Below are 22,016 nucleotides of genomic sequence, written 5' to 3'. Positions count from 1 at the left end.
CAATGAAAATGAATAAGTTCCAGGAGTAGGCTCTGCTATATTCAACACAGGTTTTGTTTTGTTTTGTTTCACTGGTCAAGTAAGTGTCTGCCTCCCATGCTGGGATCTGAGGAAACTGGGTTTATGAGGGACAGTGTTTGCTCCCATGAAGTTCCTGTGGTCAGTATTTGCAGGTAGCATGAAGCTTTCTTCAAACCTCAGGCATGATATTTGACAAATTAAAATACGAAGGATAAGCTAGGGATTGTGTTGTAGGCTTGTGATTCAGGAATTTAAGAGACCTAGGCAGGATGATTTTGGGTTCGAAGCCAGCTTGGGTTACATAGTGAGACACTGACTAAAAAAGTCAGGAATTGGAGATGCAGCCCAGTGTAGAGCTCACACCTAGTATATACAGTGCCCTGGGTTCACTCTCCAGGACTGCAAAAATAAAGGTTAATTATCTAATTAATTAACATTAAAGTGCAACTTCATATAAAATGTCATTAAAACCATATCATTATTCTAAACCATCAGATTTCTGTGCAATGCTTATAGATCTCTAAACGTCACAGACTGGTGCACAAAGATGTCCTAGGCTTCACTAATCATGACAGTGAGACTCAAAGCCATGTGTGAGTGTCCCTGAACAGCAGCATGGCAAAGTGCCTTCTGGGAAATCCAGAAGCTACAATACCAGGCCACCTTTGAAAATGAAATTTCTAATGAGATTTTAAGCAAAATGTGTTTCATCTAATAAGAAGTAAAAAGGGCAACATATGAAATATCCGTATAGTGGATCTCTGCTGTCTAAAACACACTAGAAGGAGAAAGTAAGCCAAAATGCTAACAATGCTCTTCTCTGGGCTATACTGTGGGTAATTTAAATTTCATCTTCTGGAGCTAAGGTGTCCCACAGGCAGCCCTAAACCCCATGTAGCTGTATAAACTTAAAGTAATTAAAGTGGAATAAAAATGAAAAATTCCTTCTTCATTTGCACCAGCCCCACACCAAGTACTAGATGTCACGTATGGCCAAGGGCTAGTCCATTAGCCAGTGCTGATGCCCAGATCTGCCAGCACTGCAGAAAAGTCTGCTGTGATCTCCTCTAAATCACATGCATCGTTTTTCCCAGAAAGAAAAAAGTCTGTAAGAAAGCAAAGGCTCAGGTGTCAACCAACCCCAGGAGATGGCTTTAGCATTGACAAGCCTTGCATTTGAAGGAAGTGACAAGCCAGCCTTAATGACTGAGCTTAAATAAACTTAATACTATCGTCCCCACTGTAAGAACAAGAATGATGTTAAGTGGGGAGCAGGGCCCTGGGTCATGCAGAAAAGCTGCTGGGGGAGCCTGCTCCAGGTGGTGGCCATTAGCTTCGCCTCTCCTTCCTGGGCACACAGTTAAACAAATGAACAAGACCCTTCCTGCAAGGTGGTGGGCAAATGAGATTTATCTGGATGAAGGGATGGGGACAGACCTGACATTAGTCACCTCTGTGCACTGTCTCCTGTACCCTTCCTTTCCCTACACTAGAGAAGGTCTCAGAGCTAGCAGAGCCACATGATAGAATTTGCCACACTCCCAGGGTTTCCTTTTGGAAGTACTCATAAGCGCTGTCAAAGTGGGAACATCTGCTGTGGAATTTTAGTAGGAAATTAGCCGTTGCTGGGTTACTCCGGTGAAGTTTTTTGAATTGTCTGCAGAATATTAATAGTACTTAGCAATACTACTCTAACAAATAAAAGAGTTAGTTAACCTTCTGTGCAGCAGGTGTTAACACAGCAGGCCCCACAGGAAGCTTCTGCCCATCCTTGCTCTCGGGATGCTGCTGGTTGATGGTGTTTTGTTCATGAGCAATAAAGGGGCATGCTAGGCAAGCTTGAAGATGTGCACCTGGGTGCTAAGATGCTATTATCATAGCTGTTCTTAGAGTAGAAATGTGCCTGCCTGACCAGCTCTCCATAGATGCTTCAGATTCCAGGGGACTTCCTTGCACAAGACAACTCACCCATGTCCCTGGAGTTCACTGTCAGACAGAGAGAAAGCAGGGCCTGTGCAGCCTAGTAGGGAAGGACCTGGAAACCTATACCAGACTCTCTGGACTGCAGATACACTTCATTTTCCCGTTGCCTTTTTCTCCATATCCTTTGCTGTAATACATCTTATCTGGGAGTATAATCGGTTCTTGTCAGCATTTCTGATGGATGGATCATCTAACTTAAAAGATGTTCATGGGACCCCCACTCCCATCCACCCCCAATATCTTCCACATAAGATTTTTCTCCAGGAATGCAGAGGAAAACAAACACTCAAAAACAAGTATGCCTTTGTGTGGTCCTTATGTAGCCTACTGGCAACTGCCAATATTTTAGCTTATGCATCAAATGCTTGTGAATGTGGCTGATGCGGGCCAATCATAGGAGCTGACAGACAGCTATGTGACTCACCGAACTGCAGAATTTAGGAGGGTTATTTGGAATCTGAGAGCACCCAATGGATGACACCTGTTTAAGATACGCCACCTAGATGGCCTCTTTCTACCATCGCTTTTTACATGCAATCAGATCACTAGCTGGAGGTTGCAGCCCACTCTGGTCCACTGACTGGATCTACATAGCTCATGAAGTAAGATCATCTCTACATCTTCAAACGGTTGAAAAGAAATAAGCACAACGTATGACAGCATGAAAGCTTTGAGCATTCCAATTTCAGTTTCTATCAAGTTCTGCGGCTGCTCTTCTGTTGCATCAGCAGAGTTAGCTGTGGCAGAGACCATCTCTCTCTCCACACCAGCCTATACTTAGATCCTGTTTAAGACAGAAAGTTTGCCAACCTCTGTTCTACACATGTGTGACTTTGGAAGATCTGCACTAGAAGAATTTGCTTCCCTTGCAACATTAATACTTTCATACCCCCAATACTAGGAGACAGCAGCTCAGTGGCCAAGGCTACTGAAAAAGTCTCTTTAGTCGGAATTTGAGAAGTTATGGAGGAAAGCACTTACGTAGGATCCATAGTCCACAGCCAGAGTCTGCAGAGCCCAGGGAAGACCAAGCCCGATCAAGATGTCAAACACATTGCTCCCAATGGAATTGGACACAGCCATATCCCCCATCCCTGCAAGGACAAGAGACCATTAATGAGGGAGGGACCTCAGTAGGAAGCACCCACATAGGACTCTCCTGAGTCTCTGGTCTGGCAGCCTGGTAGTAGCAGTTTTGCTGGATCACATACTTGGTTCTCTTAGCCCATCAGTGGTGTGAAAAATAACAGATTACAATACAGAGAACCCACATTCTGCTGACTCCTGACTTCACTTCAGATATGATGACAGTGTAAGTGATCAAAAAATCCAGACTTGGTTCCAAGAATACTGGAACTTCTGAGTCATCCTTCCAGAAGAAATAAACCCCACAGCATAAACATGGTCCCACAAGCTTGTCAACACATACATCATAGCACCGTTTTCCTCCTGTCCCATCCTGAATTCACTGCTTCTTAATAAGGTGCCTCACTCAGTCCAATGCCTCACTCACTCCAGGTTAGCTTTTTTTTTTTTTTTTTTTTTTTTTTTTTTTTTTTGCTATATTCACTGTTACTTTATAATTAATGGATGATAATAATGACCAGAAGGGGCTGTGGCTGCCTGGGCAAGCATCTGTGCCTTACACAGAGATGTCTTCTGCCTATATTCCTTACTCCTTTGATCTCAGGAAGCCATCTGGCCAACATGGCACTGAGGTTGACATCACCCATCTCTCCTTCTAAGAAGGATCTGCTGCCCCCTTCCTTGCCACATGGGGCAGCCCCCACCAGGCAGAGAATCCTTCCTTCCTGCCTCCCTTCCCTATCTTCACTGTCCCTGGAGATCCCACCTTGTCTGGCCACGATAAGGCTGGCCATGCAGTCGGGCACACTGGTTCCAGCAGCCAGGAAGGTGATTCCCATGATGACATCAGGGATCCCCAAAGTGTAACCGATGATGGTGACCTTGGAGGAAGCAGGAAGAGGCAGTGAGCCAGGAGACACAGTGAGCTACCTGCACAGGTTCCCTCTGATCAAGAGTAGAAAAGTCTCCATTTTGGGCCATCTTGGGGGTGGGGGATGGGATGTGAGGATTGTGTGGATGAGACCTGGGTTGCTGGCCTTAGGATGATGCTTTGACAGAACCCAGACTTTTCAATGAAAGGTGAATCTATCATTTGCTCCTTTCTGTTGATATTTACACATTGGAAAAAACTAGAATTTAAGAGAAAAGACAATATTGAAACAAAACACTTAAAATCAAGATGGCCCTGAATGATCCAGGCTGCCAGGCTGTGCTAGGAATGTAAACAGCATGCTCGCAGATCTGTGATGCGATTGATAAGACCTGGAAAGTGGCTGGCTTCACATCTGGTCTTGTCATGGAGGTCCTATCTAGCTTTTCTCACCCCTACTTCCTTGAAGCCAGCGTGACAGCTGATTTTGCTTGTCAACTTGACACACTTGGGAAGATGAATCTCAGCTAGAAAATTGCCTCCATCAGATTGGCATGTGGGGCCATTTTCTTGATGGATAATTGATGTAGGACGGTCCTGTCCATAGTGGGCAGTACCATCCCTAGTGGTTGGCCTAGGGATGTATAAGTAGGTGAATGTGGGTTTGGGAGCAAGGCGGTAAGCAGCATTCTTCCAGGGGTCCTGCCTCTGAGCTCCTGCTGTGAGTTTCCTCCTGACTTCCCCCAAAGATGAACTATGCTTTGGAAACGGAACACGAAATAAGCCTCTCCTCCCCAAGTTGCTCTTGGTCATGATGTGTATCACAGCAACGGAAGAAACAAGAGAACACTGGGTAGCTCTCATCGTCAGCATGAACTTCTCCACCATTGCTTGCTTTCTTGTTAGGACTTAGGCACTGGGCTAAATGTTCAGTTTTAACTTTCCTCACTCTCACAACCATCTGGTCCGAGCGCTCTGCTCTTCCGGTTCCTCAGAGGAGGAAACTGAGAACAGAGAGGCATCTGCCCCAGTCCCACGCAGCTGGTAAGGGGCAGAGAGGGCTCTGTGTTAGGCAGGTGGGCTCACCTGCAAGGTAGCTTCTCGGTTTACAGGGAGGTGGAATGCAGAGGGTGGGCTGCCCTCTCCGGAGGCATTGCTCAGTGATCCAGAGGAGTCCACGGCTGCCCCCAGATTTCAAGAGGGGAAAACAGTAGCAGAGAATCTGGCAAGATGGCGGCAGAGCCAGGATTCTTTGCCGAGCAGGTAGAAAAGGAGACCAATCCTTTGTATGTGGGCTTAAGGAACGGGCTCGCAACACCTTAGGCCATCTCAGGGTGCCACCGGGGCATTCACACTTTCTATGACATCGTGAGAAAATGTGAACCATGTGTCTCAGGGAGTCCATTCACAAGCACTCCTAGGCCAGTGGTGAGAGGCTGGGGGATGTGAGTTCAATTCATTCAGATCCAAACCAGAAAAAGCTCTCATTTCCACTCAGTGCCGCATTTACCTCACGGTGGCCTCAGGCTTCTGACGGCTGTCTCCAGGGAGGAAAGGAGGAGCCTGAAACACATCTTTCTGTGTTGCTGTTTTCAGCCGTTGTAAACCAAGCTGCAGCAGCCTGACCCGGCCTTGGGTCCCGCAGGACTGTGGCCTGGCTCCGCGGGGACTGCTCTTTCATTGTTAGGATACTGTGGTCCAGCCTGGGATTCTGGGGAACTGATGGGCTCTGGAAGCCAGCCCAGCCCCTGGCTTCCTGAAGTTGTCACTCACTATCAGGAACTGAATCCAGATTAGTCGGTTCCATGAATAGTGAACTTCAGACCTTGAGGTCAGGGACAGCGATCCTATCTCCCAAACCCGGACTGAAGAGGACACGCTGTGGGAGTCTGAGTCACTGAGTGAGAAGCCCCTGGCCACAATACTTTCCGTTTTAAAACTTCATTTGCCCGTGAGGTTGAGGCCAGGAGTAACTGTGACTTTCTCATGCCAGCTCTACAAGTTTGCTATTACCGCCAAAATCATCTTTCCAGAGGTTTTCTTTTTTTGAGCTTTAAGTTGAATTCTCCCGAATTTATATTGCCCTTCTGTCAAACATCCAAGTGAGGTTAATTTGGATTTGCATAATTTGTCACGCCTTTTAATTTCTGCCCAACTCCACCTCTAGTGGATTAGGTTTGCTCCCCAGTTAAGGAGTATATAAATGAGCTGTCTGCATTTCTAAAAATGACCCTGGGGCAGAGCTCCCCTGAGGCCCCACAACCGAGCCCAGTCAATGGGTCATTATTTTAGCTTGGAAGAGACCCTTGAGCAGTCACCTAATGCAACATGTCCTCCGCCCGTGATTCTGCTGCTCTTACCCCACCACAGCCCCTGGGGAATTACTTCTCCCACTCGTGCATGCTGGACTTGGCCACTGGAGTGTGGAGAAGAAGGCAGATCGATCACCAGTGAGGACCCCCAGAGCACCTAATGTTTCCACTTTACCCTTTCCGGGATAGCACCAGTCCCAAGGAAAGAGTCAACGAAAGAGTATATGGGACCCCAGCCCGCTCCTGAATCAAAGCTAGCCATCCTGGAGCAGCGGCAGAATTGCAGAGGTAGACATGGCGTAACTGAACCAAGCCAGCCTATGGCTATGTGAGCAGAAGGAACGCTTGTGATTTCAGCCCTCTGAGCAAAGGTGGGGGGCGTTATGTAACCTGCGGCAGCAATAACTGGCTGAGAGCGTTACCAGGTGTAACTCCAGCTCTTCTTCATCTCTGGTTCAGTATACATTTCCGCTCTAAAGAGACCCAGCAATGCACAGGGTCCCTTACACACTCACCATCCACACCATCATGTAGGAGAAGGCTGCGATCCACAGTGTAGAGGAAGCAAATGTCACCATAAACCATTTCTCCCAGTGGGGTTTGTTACAATTGGGGACAGTGAAGTACAGGACGAAACTCAGTGGCCAGGTGAATGCCCATTTCACGGTTTCCAGTTTGCCAGCTGCGGGGAGAAACAAACAAAAAAGAAGAAAAGAAAAGGAAAAAAAAAAAGCTTTATTTCTTTGCTCTGGTAGCCTTCAGGCTGCTTCCCCCAGAACTAAGTCTTACCATATATCTCTGTTCATAAAAGGCTTAAATGGTAGTCCACCACCTCCCAAGCCGGACACACAAAACCAAACAGAAAAAGAGAGGTCATGTACGGCCCACCTGCTGGTTAGCTCCTGTAAATACCTGAGTCAGTCCAGATAATACTGGGGGCGGGGCGCTGAGAAATGGGCCAGGTGGGAAAAGATGAGGAAGGTACTCACAAAAGGGAGGTGTGTGTGTAGGTGTGTCAGTGTGGGGTGCTGGGAAGACCACCAGTTGGCATCTGTTCTAATCGGTCCCAAACTGTGGTGCCAGCCGACACAGCGCCACCTAATGGAAGTTCTTAGTGTTGCATCATGAGTTGAAATGGGTTTGTAAATGAGCATTTGCAGATTTAACAAGGAAAAGGCCAAGATGTCGGATCTGCCAGGGAGGCCTGCGTCTACCATCCTGGGTTACCTGAGTACTTTCATACCACAAACACCCAGAAATGCTTGTTAGGGTGACTATTCTGCCATGAATTCCTTATAACCTCAGATTTGGCAAATACATTAACTCCAATCCTTTGGTTTTCATTACAGTCCTACTCAACTTCTAATTAGCCTATGGGGTGGGGGCAGAAACACATACGCACACGTGTGGTATCCATGTCAACTGAGACACAAAACATTGCCATGTTCCAGATGCTCTCTGTGCCTCTTTCTAGTCAACCCTCACTCTGACCACCACAGATTAGCTCTTGGTCATCCCCATCTTCAAAGGAATTCATCGTTGAGTGGCCGTTCCTTTTGCATACCACGTATTTGCTTTTAGACTGATTAAAGTGCCATTCGCTTATTCCTTTTAATTGCCTGGAATATTCTGGTGTTGCTTATCCATTCTCCTGTGGTTGGGCATTGGGTGGTGGCCGGTTGTAGAGCATAATAGTGACAGTGTCCATCAATCCCCTTGTATGGGTCTTCTGGAGAGCATGGCTTTGTTCCAGCGGAAGATTTGGGGTGAAGCTGCCAAGTCGTGAGGTGAGTGTTTACCTTTTTACTAAGGAATTAAAAATAGTTTTCCAAAATGATTCAACAGTCTCATATCCCCATCAGAGTTAAAGAGGTAATTTCTTACCTCCTTACTGTGAACAGTACTTAATACGAGCTCAATACAATTCATTTCATCTCCTCAAACCAATGTGCAGTCTATTTCATATTACCTCTTACTAATTTCTGAACTGTTTTTTCTTTAAACTACATAGAAAAGGTACCTATCATTGCCAGCAGCAGCTTGCCCCAGGAGTTAGGTTGTTGCATCTCTGTGTTGGTTGCTTGTCTGTTTTCAACTTGACACACGGTAGGGTCACGTGAGAATCAGGAACTTCAACTGAGAAAATGCCTCTCTCAGATTAGCTTACAGGCAAGTCTTTTCTTGTGGGGTACTTTCATGATTAATTACTGATGTGGGAGGGTCCAGCACACTGTGGGCATTGCCACCCTTGGATAGGTAGTCCTGGCCATGGGGAGGGGGGTGTTGGGATAATCTTCTTGTATACTGTGTGAAGATGTCTCTGTTTACCTCACCTGCCTAAGGCACCTTCTGATTGGTTTAATAAAGAGCTAAACAGCCAATAGGTAGGCAGGACTTCAGGATAGCGATAGGAATTCTGAAAAAGAATCTGAAATGGGGGATTCACCAACCAGTCACACAGAAGTTGGACATAAGGACTGAGAAGAGGTAAAGAGCTACGTGGCAGAGTATAGAATAATATAAATTTGTTAATTTAAGTTATAAGAGCTAGCTGAGAACAAGCCTAAGCTAAGGCCAAGCTTTCATAATTAATAAAAATGTCCATGTCATTATTTGGGAGCTGGCAGTCCAAAGAGAGTCCTACTCTAGGGGGCAAAGAACTGTTTTCCCCTGGCCTCTGCTTTAGTTCTGCTTCTAGGTTCTTGTCCTGCTTGGGTTCTTGCTTTTGTTTCCTGTAATGGTGGACTCTGACTGGGACACGTAAGCCAAATAAACCCGTTCCTCCTCAAGTTGGTTTCGATTAGCATTTTATCACAGCAATAGAAACCAAACTAGAACAGTTACTCCAAGTCACCAAATCTTACTTTTATTATTTGTAAAGTGTGGATCCAATAACACTGAGCTCACAGAGTTCTTGGGAGGATTACAGACGAGATATTAGTGAGACAGATGAGGGTCTCACTTTTCCCTGGGGGCACCAGGCAAGTCTTAAACATTGTTAAATATCTGTTAAAATCACTCTTCGTGTCCATGAAACTCTTATTGTAAGTTGTCCTTCAGGGTTCATGTTCCTGTACATAAGCAAATACAGGGAGGGGAGGGGGCAAGTCCACCTGTCAACTAGCAGCTCCTGGTCTCTCTGTGCTGTTCTGGCTGCCTTGAGACCTTATGGCCGGTAGCTTCAGTTATTCAGACAACCAGACACCTTGAGGAAACCACACAATGGTCACAGCTAATTGCTGCAGCTCCTGAAGATACAGCTGCGATAGGGCTCTTTCAAATAGTTTGCACAGACATTGTGCTATTATAAGCCTCCTGAACATGAGACGATAATGTAGACATTTCTGCCCAGGCCAGAAGGTGAGCACATAATCTGCAGATCTAGCAAAAGGGGCTGCTGTGACTGGCACAAACATGAACCCTTCTAATTGCATGCAAGTTGGGCCATGGTTGGTGCAAGTACCTTCATCTGCATGTGAGGCAGGCTGTGATTAGAGCAAACACTGCTGTCCTCCCCTGCTATTTTAACATCAAGCTCAAGGAAAGGCTTCTCTCAAGGGCTCTTTTCTTGCCTACACTCAGTAGTGTGAACTGAGCTGGTAACAGGAAGTGGCAGAGACAACGAGCACCAGTGGTGTGATCGCTGACAGTGGAGCCGTCAGCAGGCAAAGGCGGTAAGGCAAGAGGCTTCTTAACAGCTAAAGAAGAGGCAGCTGGAGCTTTGGAAAGAACAAGGAACATGGTGCACAGTAGAAATAGAGAGAACATAGGACTGAGCCTGATGAAGGATAAAAAGAAGATGGAAAGAGCCAGAGAAGAGAAACCCAAGGCCCTGGGGGCAGAAGAGTGATCTGTCAAGCCCTTCGGGCCAAGAGTCTCAGACAACCAGGCCGGAGAACTGTAACTCTGGATGCTGAGAAATCACTAATACTGAGGCCTGCATGAGACTTGCAACACTAGAGGGCGCTCCCTGCAACGGCTTCCACCTGCCTAGTGCTGCTGGTTGCTGCTGCAAGCACTAAAGAGATACAAAAGTGTCAAGGACTAGCAGGGGAAAATCTTCTCCAGGCCTAGCCATGATTCCTAGCCAGGAAGAGCAAAAGGACCCCAGCCGGCTGACTGGCAACATTAGGACAGGGCTAAGTTGTTGGCAACGTTGTAGGTTGCTCTAGTCAAAATGCATAAGTCATTCTTGATTCTTCCCCTTCTTTCATTCTTAGGCCTGAACTTGACACCTGCCCAGGCCATTTCGTCCACATCAACTCCCTGCAAGGTGGCCTGGCTTCCTAAAGGGACTCCCACAGCAGTGCCTACCTTAGCTCCATCTGTTTGCTACTTGTAGGCCAAGGGAGAGAATTTTAAGAAGAAACCTGGTTTAGAAAATTCCCCTGCTGTCTACCATCTTTACACCACACCTCCATATCATGACCAATGAAGCTTTGCCTAATTTGATGCTGCCTCCCATTTTCCCTGCTCTGACACCATCCACCCACTCTTCAGACACCCTAAGCATTCTTCTGCCTCAAGGAAGCTAAAAAGTATTAATGATACTAGTAGTAAAATATTAACAACAATATAATGATTTATAGTATAACCAGAAATGTCAAAAAAACATAGTCTGCCAGTGAAGAAAAAGTCGTATTAAAAATGAGGGTCTCTTCTGATTGGGTGTACTCATCTCGTTAGATTTAACTTGGGGAAGGTCAAGGGGACAACGAGACCCGAGAGCCCAGCTAGATTGCTCATCAAGAAGATGACGGCTCTGCAGGTTGTTTTGTGATGGGCTTGGAGTGCCGCAGGATTCAGAATAAGGCCAGATCTTTGGGTCCCATGTGAGTCCTTCAGTTGGACACCAAGGCTTTACCTAGCTGGAGCTCTGGGGGAATCCCTTTGCTGGCATTACATCTGGGAAGGTCGCCACAGAGACAGAGAAAGAAATCGATGAGATCGATTTAAAATGAACCCCCAATCAAGGGTTACAAAGAAACAAGTGAATAGGACAAGAAATGACCTCAACTTGGATCTCTACTATTCCTCAGAAACTAAAAATGAGAAGGAAGATGAGGTCATGACATGGCACCCAGAGAGCGGGGAGCATGGGATTGATTAGAGAAAGCTGCACACAGTGTGAGCGGGTATCACCAAGGCCCAAGGCCCTGCTCAGCTGTTTTGCTTTGGCTCTAAAGACATGAAGCCATACAGTCACACTGTACATTCTTATTCCTTAGTAACACCAACCCTAAAGGTAGAAATACAGACAGCAGCGTCTGAAATATGACTTTCCACACAAGACAGCAGATTCAATTCCTTGAGCAAAGCAAGCAACCCAGAAAAGACTTTGAAAATGACTCGAAGAGGAGGAATAAAGGAGGAGGTGCACGTTTTAGCTAGCTTTAACGTCTAGTTCTGAGTAGGAGGGCAGATGTTTCTTCTCCCGAGTCAGCAGAATTTCTGGACATTTCTAGATTTTGTTCTATCACCATTTGCTCCAAATAGAGCCCCAAGGGGATATGTTTATTTGTTCACTTAGAGCATATGTGTTGGGTGCCCTCTAAGCCATTTTGTGCCAGGCTAGGTCACAGCATGAATTAGAAAGCACACATTTTTTTTCTTGTGGGGGCCATGTGCTTGCGATGACGCAGCTTCACAGATGTCAGCCAGTGACAGGAGGCAAAATCGGGGTGACAAGTGTCAGGGTCCTTTCCAAGGCTTGCTTTGGAGTTCTATTGCTGACTAAGCTTTTAGGAATGCTTAGATCAGGCAGAGAGAAAAAGAAACTGTGCAATGTTTTAGACCTATAATAAACATTCATTTTTGTTTTGATTGCATAGAAAACAAAAACACACATTTACAATAGAAAAAAAATCCATCTAACAAAATACAACTTTATTTTGGTGGATTTTCTTCCAGTGTGTTATTTTATGGAAAGGTGTTTACCTACATTCACATATCTTTCTCCAAGTAGTAAGATTTTCTTCACTCAAGAATATATGTATTCTTATGTGTAGGTGTGTAGATACATGCACTATACATAGGTATATATATATAATGCATATGTATTTAATGCATACATAAACTCCATTTGCATCGATAAACAGTTATTTAATACAAATGTATATGCATGTGATAGTCTTAGTGACTACTAAGAAACAGGCAGAGTAGTGTATACAGGATGAATTGCTGAAGAATGGTTCAGGTGGGACAGAGCAAGATGGTGTGAGGTTTCAGAACTGAGCTTGATTTCAAACCTATGTACTGTTTCTATAATTTTCCATTTAATATTTTCAGACCATGGATGGTGGCTGTGGCTGACCACAATTAACCTCGAATGAGTGAAGCTACAGAAAGTGAAACTACAGATTGGTGGGGGTGGGGGGCAATACTTTTTTTCTATTGAGACAGTCTACTAACTACTAATAATTTAACTTTAGCAGGTGTACAGGAATCTGGACGGCATTTCTCTATTAGAGTTGGTAAGTGCCCATCAAGACTCCTGTCTTAGGGAAGGGGCGGGGACTCAGGAGCAGTTCTGCTTGGAGTTGGACTTGTTACCCGCCCCTCCCCCTGGATAGAGGGAGAAGCACAGCGAGCCTTGCACCTGAAAACAGCCAGGACTGGGAACTCTAGACTCCATCACTACTAAATAGGCATTCAGGCCGATCACACAATACTTGCTTAGGCAGTCCTCAAGCAAGCTCAGTCAGCCCCATGGAATCGCACACACTAGTTAATATCTGAATGACTGTGAATGGGAACTGGACCAATACAGGTTTTGTGAAACTGGTGGAAACTTCTTGAAGGTCTAGCCAAGGACACAGAATTCTTTGGGTTTGGTCCTCATGTTCTGCTAATGGGTGGGGATGAGAGACACTGTTACGGGAACATTGAAGGGCATGCCCTACAAGCCAAGGTCCTGAAAGCTTTTATATGTCTTGCCTCTCCTCTTCCAACATGCCAGGGAGAGTCCCTGGCCAGTGTCATGGGCTAAGGCCCCAAGGACTAGCTTTTACATGAGTCTGTGTCTCCTGTGGATGCTGCTCTGCAGAGAGCAGGATGTGGAAGATACAGGGTCCTGAGTAGAGGGAAAGGGGAGGAAGTGAGAACAAAGGAACCAGGGATGCATCCGCCAGAGCCATCTTGGGCAGGGTGTTTCCAGCCAGGATGAAACACCAGTGAAGTGTCTCTGCCTGTGGGCACCACACTGTCTTGTTGAGATGAGTCACGTGCATTTCTACCTTAGAACAAAATGTCCTGCAGCATGGCTAAGAGGCTAAGAGAGGACCTTCATCCACAAAATGCATTTGCTGAAAGTGCTCTCATTTCAACCCCTGCCCACTTGTGGTAGCCACAGAGGCTTCCTAGTGAGAACTTACTCAAAGTCCAAGAATCTGAGCTTGCTTTACTTAGCAGGGCTGCATAATGAGATGATTTTGCCATAGGCGTGTTTACCAGGTGTTTGGAAGGGTCTATACTTGGCTGTACGGTATGCTTTGATCTTGCAAGGGGGAGGTCTTTTGCCTCTCCCCTTGGCATATTATAAAAAACTCTTTTGAATAAAGCTATGGGTGGCTGGGTATTGACTCAGAGTCCTCCCAAAGCTATCCTGTGTCTCTGTCTTTCTTATCGTCTCCTTCTATCTTCCTATCATTTCTTCATTCCTCTCTTCTCCACTCAAGAACCCTTTGACAGGTGGGAGCAGGTTGGAGCTGGACTTCCACAGGCTCCCATACTCACATGCCCTCATCTTTGGACCTTTCACAACAGAGCCCCACCCACTGCAGACACTTCGTACAAATATGTTTCTGCTTATCAAGAGACTCTTTTGGAAGTGAAGAGTAAAAAGCCAAGTGAAGACATCTACCCAAGCATCCCCAGATATCTCCCTTCCCAAGGCCAGATCAAGGACCTCTTACAGGGGGGGTCGAACGGCGTGTAGGGTCCTTCATCGTCATCGTCATCCTCCTCTTCCTCCTCATCATTCTCGTTGTTCTCATTGTCTTCGTTCTCATTCTCTGTCTCATTATCAGCCTCAGCAATGATGTCATCCCTCCGGGTCCCATTCACACCCCTGTCTGGGGCACTGCTGGGTCCTGTTCCATTCTCCACAGTGTGCTTAATTGGGATTTTGATGGCCACTTCAGATTCCCCATTGGCATAAGCCCTGCTGTTTATCAGTCTTTGTCTCTGAAAATAGAAAGTGACCTGTCACTGCAGTCAGAGGGATGGAAAACATGGGCAGGTAGGTCTTCCCTAGCGGCGACCAGAGTGCATCCAGAAGACTCCGGAGCCAAGTGTTAAGAACTTCCTCAAAGCAATAACAGATTCACACACTTTCCCTTTGGGAGGGAGAATTAACCTTTTACGACCCACTGGAACTTTGAAATTCCCTTTGGGAAAATATCTACATCTGGGGTGTGAGTTCTTTGACATCTATGCCCGGTGACATTATCTTTCTTCTCCAGACTATGGGAAGCCCTTTTCTATATTCAAGAAGCTACAGCACTGTGCTTAGACTAGCGTGTTTGCGAGGTTGCCACTCCAGGGAAGGGCAAAGGCCAGGGACTCTGGCTTGTTTTAAACTATGGTAACTTTTACTTAGCAACTTTGATACAAGTTTACAAGATGGAGGTTTATTTAAATGGAAGAAAACAGGTCCTGGCTGGGGATATAGCTTAGCTGGTAGAGGATTTGTCTAGCAAACATGAGACGCTGGATATAATCCCTAGTACTCCATAGACTGAGAGTGATAGCACACGCCTGTAGACCCAGCACTCACAAGTTCAAGATACTCCTTGGCTACATAGTGGGTTTGAGGCCAGTCGGGGCTACGTGAGATCCTGTTTCAAAAAATTTTTTTTGAAAAAAAAAAAAAAGTAAGTAGAGGGGACTAGGCTGTGTCCCTCAATACAGTGAGGATGGGGAGAGGACTGGGGTACAGATGGTTCAGTGCTCAAAATGCTGGGAAGGGGCTGAGGGATAGGCTTCTGTTAAACTCTCAGTCAGGTACTGCATCTTTTAAATCAGAAAGCACTGTCCCCCTCCCCCTTCTTCCCTCTCCCCTGCCCTCCCTCTCCCCTTCCCTCCCATCCCCCTCCCCTCCCCTCCCTTCCCCTTTCTTTCCCTTCCCTTTCTTCACTGTGCTTTTCCAGATACCTCATTGATCAACATGCGACTGGCCATGGAGAGCCGGGTCTTGGGAGGAAAGTGGCTTGTGATCATAATTCGAAGGCCAGCCTCAGAGAAAGAGAGCTGGTGTGGGTAGGCGGACAGCAGCTCATCCACCATGATCACTGACGCTTTGCGGTGGAAATTGGCTAGGGAAATGTGAAAGAGAAAATACAATAGCATGGAGCTCAGGAGAGAGGCATTCATCCATTCCTCTTCCCTTTACTTCTTTCCTATCCTACTCTTTCACATCTTTGAACCTGTTCATGCATCTGTCTATTGGTCCGTCCATCCATCCATCCATCCATCCATCCATCCATCCATCCATCCACTTACCTCCTTTCCCCTTTCTTCTCTCCCTCTCCCTCCCTCTTTTCCTTCCTTTCTCATCACTCTCCTCTCCTCCTTTCCCATCATCCTCTTCCTCCCTTTTTCATTTTTTCCTTCCTTCTATCTATTGAAGATTACAATGATCAAAATTAGGGGTCATATTTAAATCATGGGTCATATTTAATAATTCATTCAAAATGACTTGAGACTATTGAAACACCACTCATCAATGTGGCAAGAATGAACAGAGTAAGAGTCACCAAAGGGTTATTTTCCCACCACGGAGATCTGGGTCACAGAAAAGGCCCCAATAACCTTTGGTAACCCATCATGCCCATGCATGGTAACCCAGATGCGCTGGTAAATGCTGTAGAGCTGACTTATGTTCCAGGTGGAGGTCATTGTGTGGATATGTACACACTCCTGTATGCATCCCACGAGCAGAGTGGACAAGGGGTGAGCTATCCACACGCAGAGGACCAGTGTTCGGGAGAAGACTTCAGACAAGCCTTGTACAACATGAAACAGTCCATTCACGCCTGAGTTCTCTCTCTTTGGAAGAACACTGCACACCCATCACTCATAGGTACATGCCTGTAGCTTCTACCAGGTCTCATTCCTAATTTCCAGGCCATGAAACCATGAAATGATCTGTCATGTCATCATCATTAACCCTCCCTGCTATGTGTGCTTGTGTGGGTGTAGTGTGTGCATGTGTGGATTCACTTGCCCATGTGGGTGTGGAGGCCAGGGGTTGATGTCAGGACGTTTTCCTCGATTCCCTTTGCACTTTCTGTTTTTAGAGAGGACCTCTTGCTGAATCTGGAGCTTGGAGTTTCAGCTAGACTAGCAGGCCAATAGGCCCCCAGATCTTCTTGTCTGCATCCTCCAGCACCGGTGTTACAGATGCATACTGTGTGTGTGTGTGTGTGTGTGTGTGTGTGTGTGTGTGTGTGTGCTGGGGAACCAAACTCAGGTCCTCACACTGTGGCAAACACTTTGTCCACCAAGCCATCTCCCCAGGCCCAGCATTAATATTATTTAGCTTCTCCCAAGAGTTCCTTTGATGGTTATAAAGTACTCAGAAGAGAGAAACTAAAGAAAATCCTCATGTGGAATGGTACTAAATAACATCCAAGTCTTCCATTAAACATCCACATAGTCCTTCAGAAAAGTATGTCAAATATCTAATTTCAAAATACAATAAATTATCAAGAGTCTAAAGTTAGAGATATAGTTGAAAATAACCTGTAAAGTTTCTAATTTATTCATTGTTGTTTCCCTTCATAGTGATCATATGAGACACATTTCAAAGAGAAAATTAAAAAGTTAAATGAAAAATGAAATACATTCATGGCAAAATTACATGGTATTTATCAGAGAGTACCATGTTGCTTCTCCTAGCATAAAGACAGTTTCGTAAGAGCCTGTCAAGTAGAAAAATTACTTTGAAAACAAAGGTAGTTTTTTTCTCTGCTTCTGTAGCTACATTAACCTGAGTTAATGTAGTCTGAAAGAGAATTTGGATATATGTGATAATGATTAGCAATGCCTGTCACTATGAAGCATTGTGTTAAGCCTTTCTGCATATTTAACTGACCTACTCATTACAGAAATGGTGTCCATCTCTCAGGCTCAGCGAGGTTAAGGAACTTTTCATGGTCACACACCCTTAATCCACTGCCTCAAAATCCATGGTCTTCTCTCCTGGTTCTGCTGGCCCGTGTTCCCATAGAACCTTCATAGAACGGGTTCCCTGGGAATTTGAATGGACCCAGGCATGGCAGGAGAGCAGGCTCTTCTCTGTTTTCTCAGGGCCAATTGGAATGCCTGGCTGTTGATGTATGCTCGGCAGACAGACACACCGCAGCATCCATCCTGGACTCAGGATCTGCTTTTTACCTTTCTTAAGGAGCACCACAGTTGCGTCACAGTTGCTGCTGTCATCGATTTCTGCATTGTTGGCCAATCCATTGACCATGTTCCCAGCACCCTTCGTCCTCCTTTCGAAGCACTGATGTATGCACGCGTTGTATCTGGGCAAGCATAAGCGGAGGGAATCTATCAGTGCCTGTGCTCTCCTTTTACTGACTCCACAGCATCTTCCCATCTGGATAGAGCTGGTGAGGCCCCATGCCTGAACCTCCCAGTCTGCATGCTACAGCTGCCTGGTTATCTAGACCGACTTTGATTTCTCCCAGTCAGAGATTTTTTTTTTTTTTTTTTTTTTTTTTTCTAGCATCGCTGTTACTGTGCGCCCTCGCTTCAGGTCCAGTTTTTATGATAACGTTCTGGGCTCCAGTGCTCTGGAGTGATGGTGAGGCAAAACACAAAGCAGTGCATTTGACATGCTCAGATAGACTAGCATTGAAGGGAAGCAGTATTTGAAGGTTCCTAGAATGGCTTGGAAACGTTCTGGTCCCTTTCCTCTGAAGTTTCCCAGAGGAATTCTCAAAATCCCAAGGGCCAAGGCAGGGACAGGGATTCCAGAGCACCTTGGGCCACTATTGCACTTTCTCTCACTCAAAGATCTTGATGCTCATTGGCTATGATATTACCTACGGAAGCTGCACCTCCACCCAGCTTGACTTCTAGCCTCCCACTGGGACTCAGGCTGGCTAGAAGCCTGCTTCATTCTGTTCCTCATTCCTTTTGCTCCAAGACAGGAGGCCCCTTGTAGTCTCCTCCTGCTGTATTCTTGTGCCCAGCTTTTCAGTCAGTGCTTCTGTCGGGGCATTAACTGTGGGAACTTCATAACTACCTGGTAGAGATAGGGTGTGGTGTGGTGGGAACGGGTGAGGATGCTCTGTGTTTGAACCTCCTCTCCCATGAATCCCTTCCTGAATTCTTTGAAGCCTGTGACTGTTCCTTTTTGGCACAAGGGAAAACAGGGAACCAATCAAAAGTGATGGATGGAGGCTCTGAAAAGGGACCTAGACAGACAATCCTAGATTCTCGGGATTCCTAAGTGGGATAGAATCAGAATGCCACTACATTGTAACCTTTGTGAAATAACAGCTCCAGATGTCAAGCATCAATGGCTGCCACCACCACAGAGGGAAAGGTGACTAGACATGCCTCCTGATGGTATAACTCATGTCGACACAGTTCAGCCTGACTCAAATCAAATGTGGGCATACAGGATACACAGAGAGCAAAGGAACTGGCTTTGCTATGTCATGGTATTGGAATGCAGCAACAATTTCCAAACCATGGGTAGCTCTGCAGGCTAACAACTAAACTCTGCCTAAGAAAAAATTGCAAGGACAAACACACATGCACACGCACATGCACACGCGTGCGCACACACACAGAGCCCAGGGGAGTGGTTATAGGCAGAGAGTGCTCCAAAGCATGCTGCTCCCAAGGATAATAATTTTGAACATCATTCATTTGGATTCTGACTTGAAGAACATTTATGATAGTTATGAGACCCAAAGAAAACTGAGAAACAGGACGGATTGACATTTATGGAAGTTGAAATACTGAGTGAGCATTTGGGATATTGAGGAATTAGCATTCGTTTTAGGTACAATAATAATTGTGGCTAGCATAAAGGTAAGTCCTTTAAGAAACACATGCAGAAATATTCATGGATGAACCAAGGGACTTCAAAATGATATGGAGGGAGGAAAACAGAGCCACGTGGAGCAAAGTTGGGCTGATGGCTTGGGGGCCGAAGGTGAACACGTGGGGCTTGTCATTCTGCCGACTTTTGCTTATATTCAACATTCACCTAATAGAAAGGCTTTCTAGGTTCAGTATGACTTCCTTTCCCTATGACAGGGAGACAAGCAGTGGCTTTTTTTCAAGGTCTCACTGTATATTCTGAGGGTAATCTGGAATGTTCTATGTAGAGCACACTACTCTGGGCTTGCAACCCTCCTGCTTCAGAAGTGCTGGAATTAAAACCAACTCCACCACATCTAGCCAGAAGCAGTGTTTGCCCTTCTTAAGTCAGAAACTATTTTTCCCACAAAGATATCAACTTGCACAAGGGTTTGCTCTCACAGGATAATATCTTATTAGTGTTTTTGGTGTTTTAATAGTAGGATAACAGCACCATGCAATGAAGGCTTTTAAAAAATTTAGCATTCAGTGATGGCTTTCTTAAAACCAGATATTACACTGATAACTAACTGGTTACATTCTGTCCTGATAAAGAACCTACTGAAGTAGAAACTATTATTCATTTTATTTTGCAGAGGAGGAAACCAAGATTAAAATGACTGAATAATTTAGCCACATTCCCAAGGCTACTCAGTGGCTGGTAAGAGCTGCTCCTAGGGATGAATGGGAAGCGCTTAACTCTTACCCACAAGACTGTATGGCCTCACCTACAAAATTCATCCCAGAGAAGTGACCAGGCTCAATAAAGGTCGGCCTTTGCCAAAGCTGCATGTGCCATGTAGCCTGGAACGTTTCTACCTATCTGGCCAGTCAAAAATGGCTTTTGAATTTTCAAGCAGAATGTTTAAAGTCATTTGAAAGCTATCTACTCAGGAGGCAGCTGAAGAGTCTAATATATGCTGTTGTGTGTTTTTTTTTTTTCCCTCCTCCCATGGCTGTGGCTCTGTTTTATATTTTTAATTGAATGTTTTAAATTTTGTGCTTGCACCCTGAGGCTATTTTATTGTGAAGCATGCAATTTTATAAATCAGATTTTATAAAACCCAATGATCAGAGCCTCTGATTGCAGAGAGGGACGGCTAAAGAGCAGAGATTTCAATTTAGAACTTGGGATGGAATTATGCAGAGAATTCTGTGAGAGCAGGAGCTGTTATTCGCCGTTTTATTTGTGTCCTGCTGGTTTGAACATCTGGAATGGTGGGAAAGCTGAGGCCTCAGCAGAAACGAACCACCCTAGCTGCTCTATGTGGTGTGACTTGGGGTAGACGTTGGCTTCTTGTGGGCTTTATGGTGACCAGGTCAAAGGCTGTAGTGGCTGTAGAAAGCCTGCTAACAAAATTCCTCTACTCCCCTTTCTTTTAGATCCCATCTGTGTTTAAAGACCACCTCATTTTGCAAAGCCTCCATTAAATTCATGATGGTACACGCAACCGTCAAAACCAGTATTGGAGAACCCAAATGCTCAGCACAGAAGAGATACTACATGGATCATCTTCAGGATCAGCTTCTCGAAAAGAAGAGAATTCTTGACCCTAGGAACCCAAACTTAGAGCTTCCAAAACAGTTTTTAAAGAAGGTGAAATAATTAGAGATTGTGGAAGGAAGCAGTGAGAATCATTGAAGACATCCCCATGTGGCACTGACTCCAGACAGTTTTGTCATTTGAAGCCAGGAAAAGTAAGATGGCTGTTCCTCTTTGGAGGCCATAAGCTTTGGAAAGACTTTTGGGTCAGCTATAGTCTTACTGGGGAATTGGGGGATTAGTTACATGGTTTGTGACTTCTAGCTCCCTCATCTGTTTCTTTGTAGCAATTCCAAGCCAGGATATGGGGGTCCTACTCTAGAAATGTCAAGCCTGATGAGAAGATCCAGATCTGACTTCTGGACAGCTCCTCCAGTAAATGCTGGACACAATATTGAATAGACAGGCAGTGAGCCACTTACCGGACACCCTGGACACCAGTCAGGCCAGCACCTGATTTTGATGCTCATGTGATGCTTGGTTTTGTTCAAACTGGTTAATTTCTCCTAGCTGGTCTCTCAAGTTCTGGTGGTGCAAATGACCTCTTTCCTACATCTCATAAAAAAAATACTGTGGCCGGGCGGTGGTGGCGCACGCCTTTAATCCCAGCACTCAGGAGGCAGAGGCAGGCGGATCTTTGTGAGTTCGAGGCCAGCCTGGGCTACCAAGTGAGTTCCAGGAAAGGCGCAAAGCTACACAGAGAAACCCTGTCTCGAAAACCAAACCAAACCAAACCAAACAAACAAAATACTGTGTCCATTCTAGACTGCTGTCTGGCATATCCAAACTGACAAGTGCTGAGAGTTTTCTAGTTTCCTTCCCCTAGAGGTGGTTACCTCTGCTGGGGAAGTGGAGGGGACGGCCAAGTTAGAGACCACTCCAGGGGGATGGGATCTACAGCTCTGCTCTATTTACAAGCTTCTCATCTCAGCAACACCACATGATGACCTGAAGCAGCAAGTTAAAAAAAAATGCGATTTCATTTTACTTAGAGAACAGCAAGAAGGACTATCACTCTTGATTGAATTTGAAAAAAAGTAAGCTGCCTTGACCTCCAGGAGAGGAGAGAACATGGGAAATTATTGGCTTCTCTATT

The 22,016-nt window shown here is 45.6% G+C and overlaps 1 protein-coding gene across 1 annotated transcript in view; it reads right to left on the bottom strand.

Annotated features, from left to right (window-relative positions):
• Slc24a3 (solute carrier family 24 member 3) overlaps positions 1-22,016 on the bottom strand; it is a 489,152-nt gene that overhangs the window by 21,653 nt on the left and 445,483 nt on the right. The window contains exons 10-15 of the mRNA XM_037205267.1: positions 17,671-17,804; positions 15,427-15,587; positions 14,187-14,457; positions 6,789-6,955; positions 3,857-3,971; positions 2,986-3,098 (exon numbers count right to left, since the gene is read on the bottom strand). Coding sequence (XP_037061162.1) covers positions 2,986-3,098; positions 3,857-3,971; positions 6,789-6,955; positions 14,187-14,457; positions 15,427-15,587; positions 17,671-17,804 — 961 coding nt within the window. The remainder of the gene's footprint in view (positions 1-2,985; positions 3,099-3,856; positions 3,972-6,788; positions 6,956-14,186; positions 14,458-15,426; positions 15,588-17,670; positions 17,805-22,016) is intronic.

The sequence above is a fragment of the Peromyscus leucopus genome, chromosome 4 (genome assembly GCF_004664715.2).
Source record: "Peromyscus leucopus breed LL Stock chromosome 4, UCI_PerLeu_2.1, whole genome shotgun sequence".
NCBI classification, from domain to species: domain Eukaryota; kingdom Metazoa; phylum Chordata; class Mammalia; order Rodentia; family Cricetidae; genus Peromyscus; species Peromyscus leucopus.
This window is presented reverse-complemented; position numbering and strand designations above follow the sequence as displayed.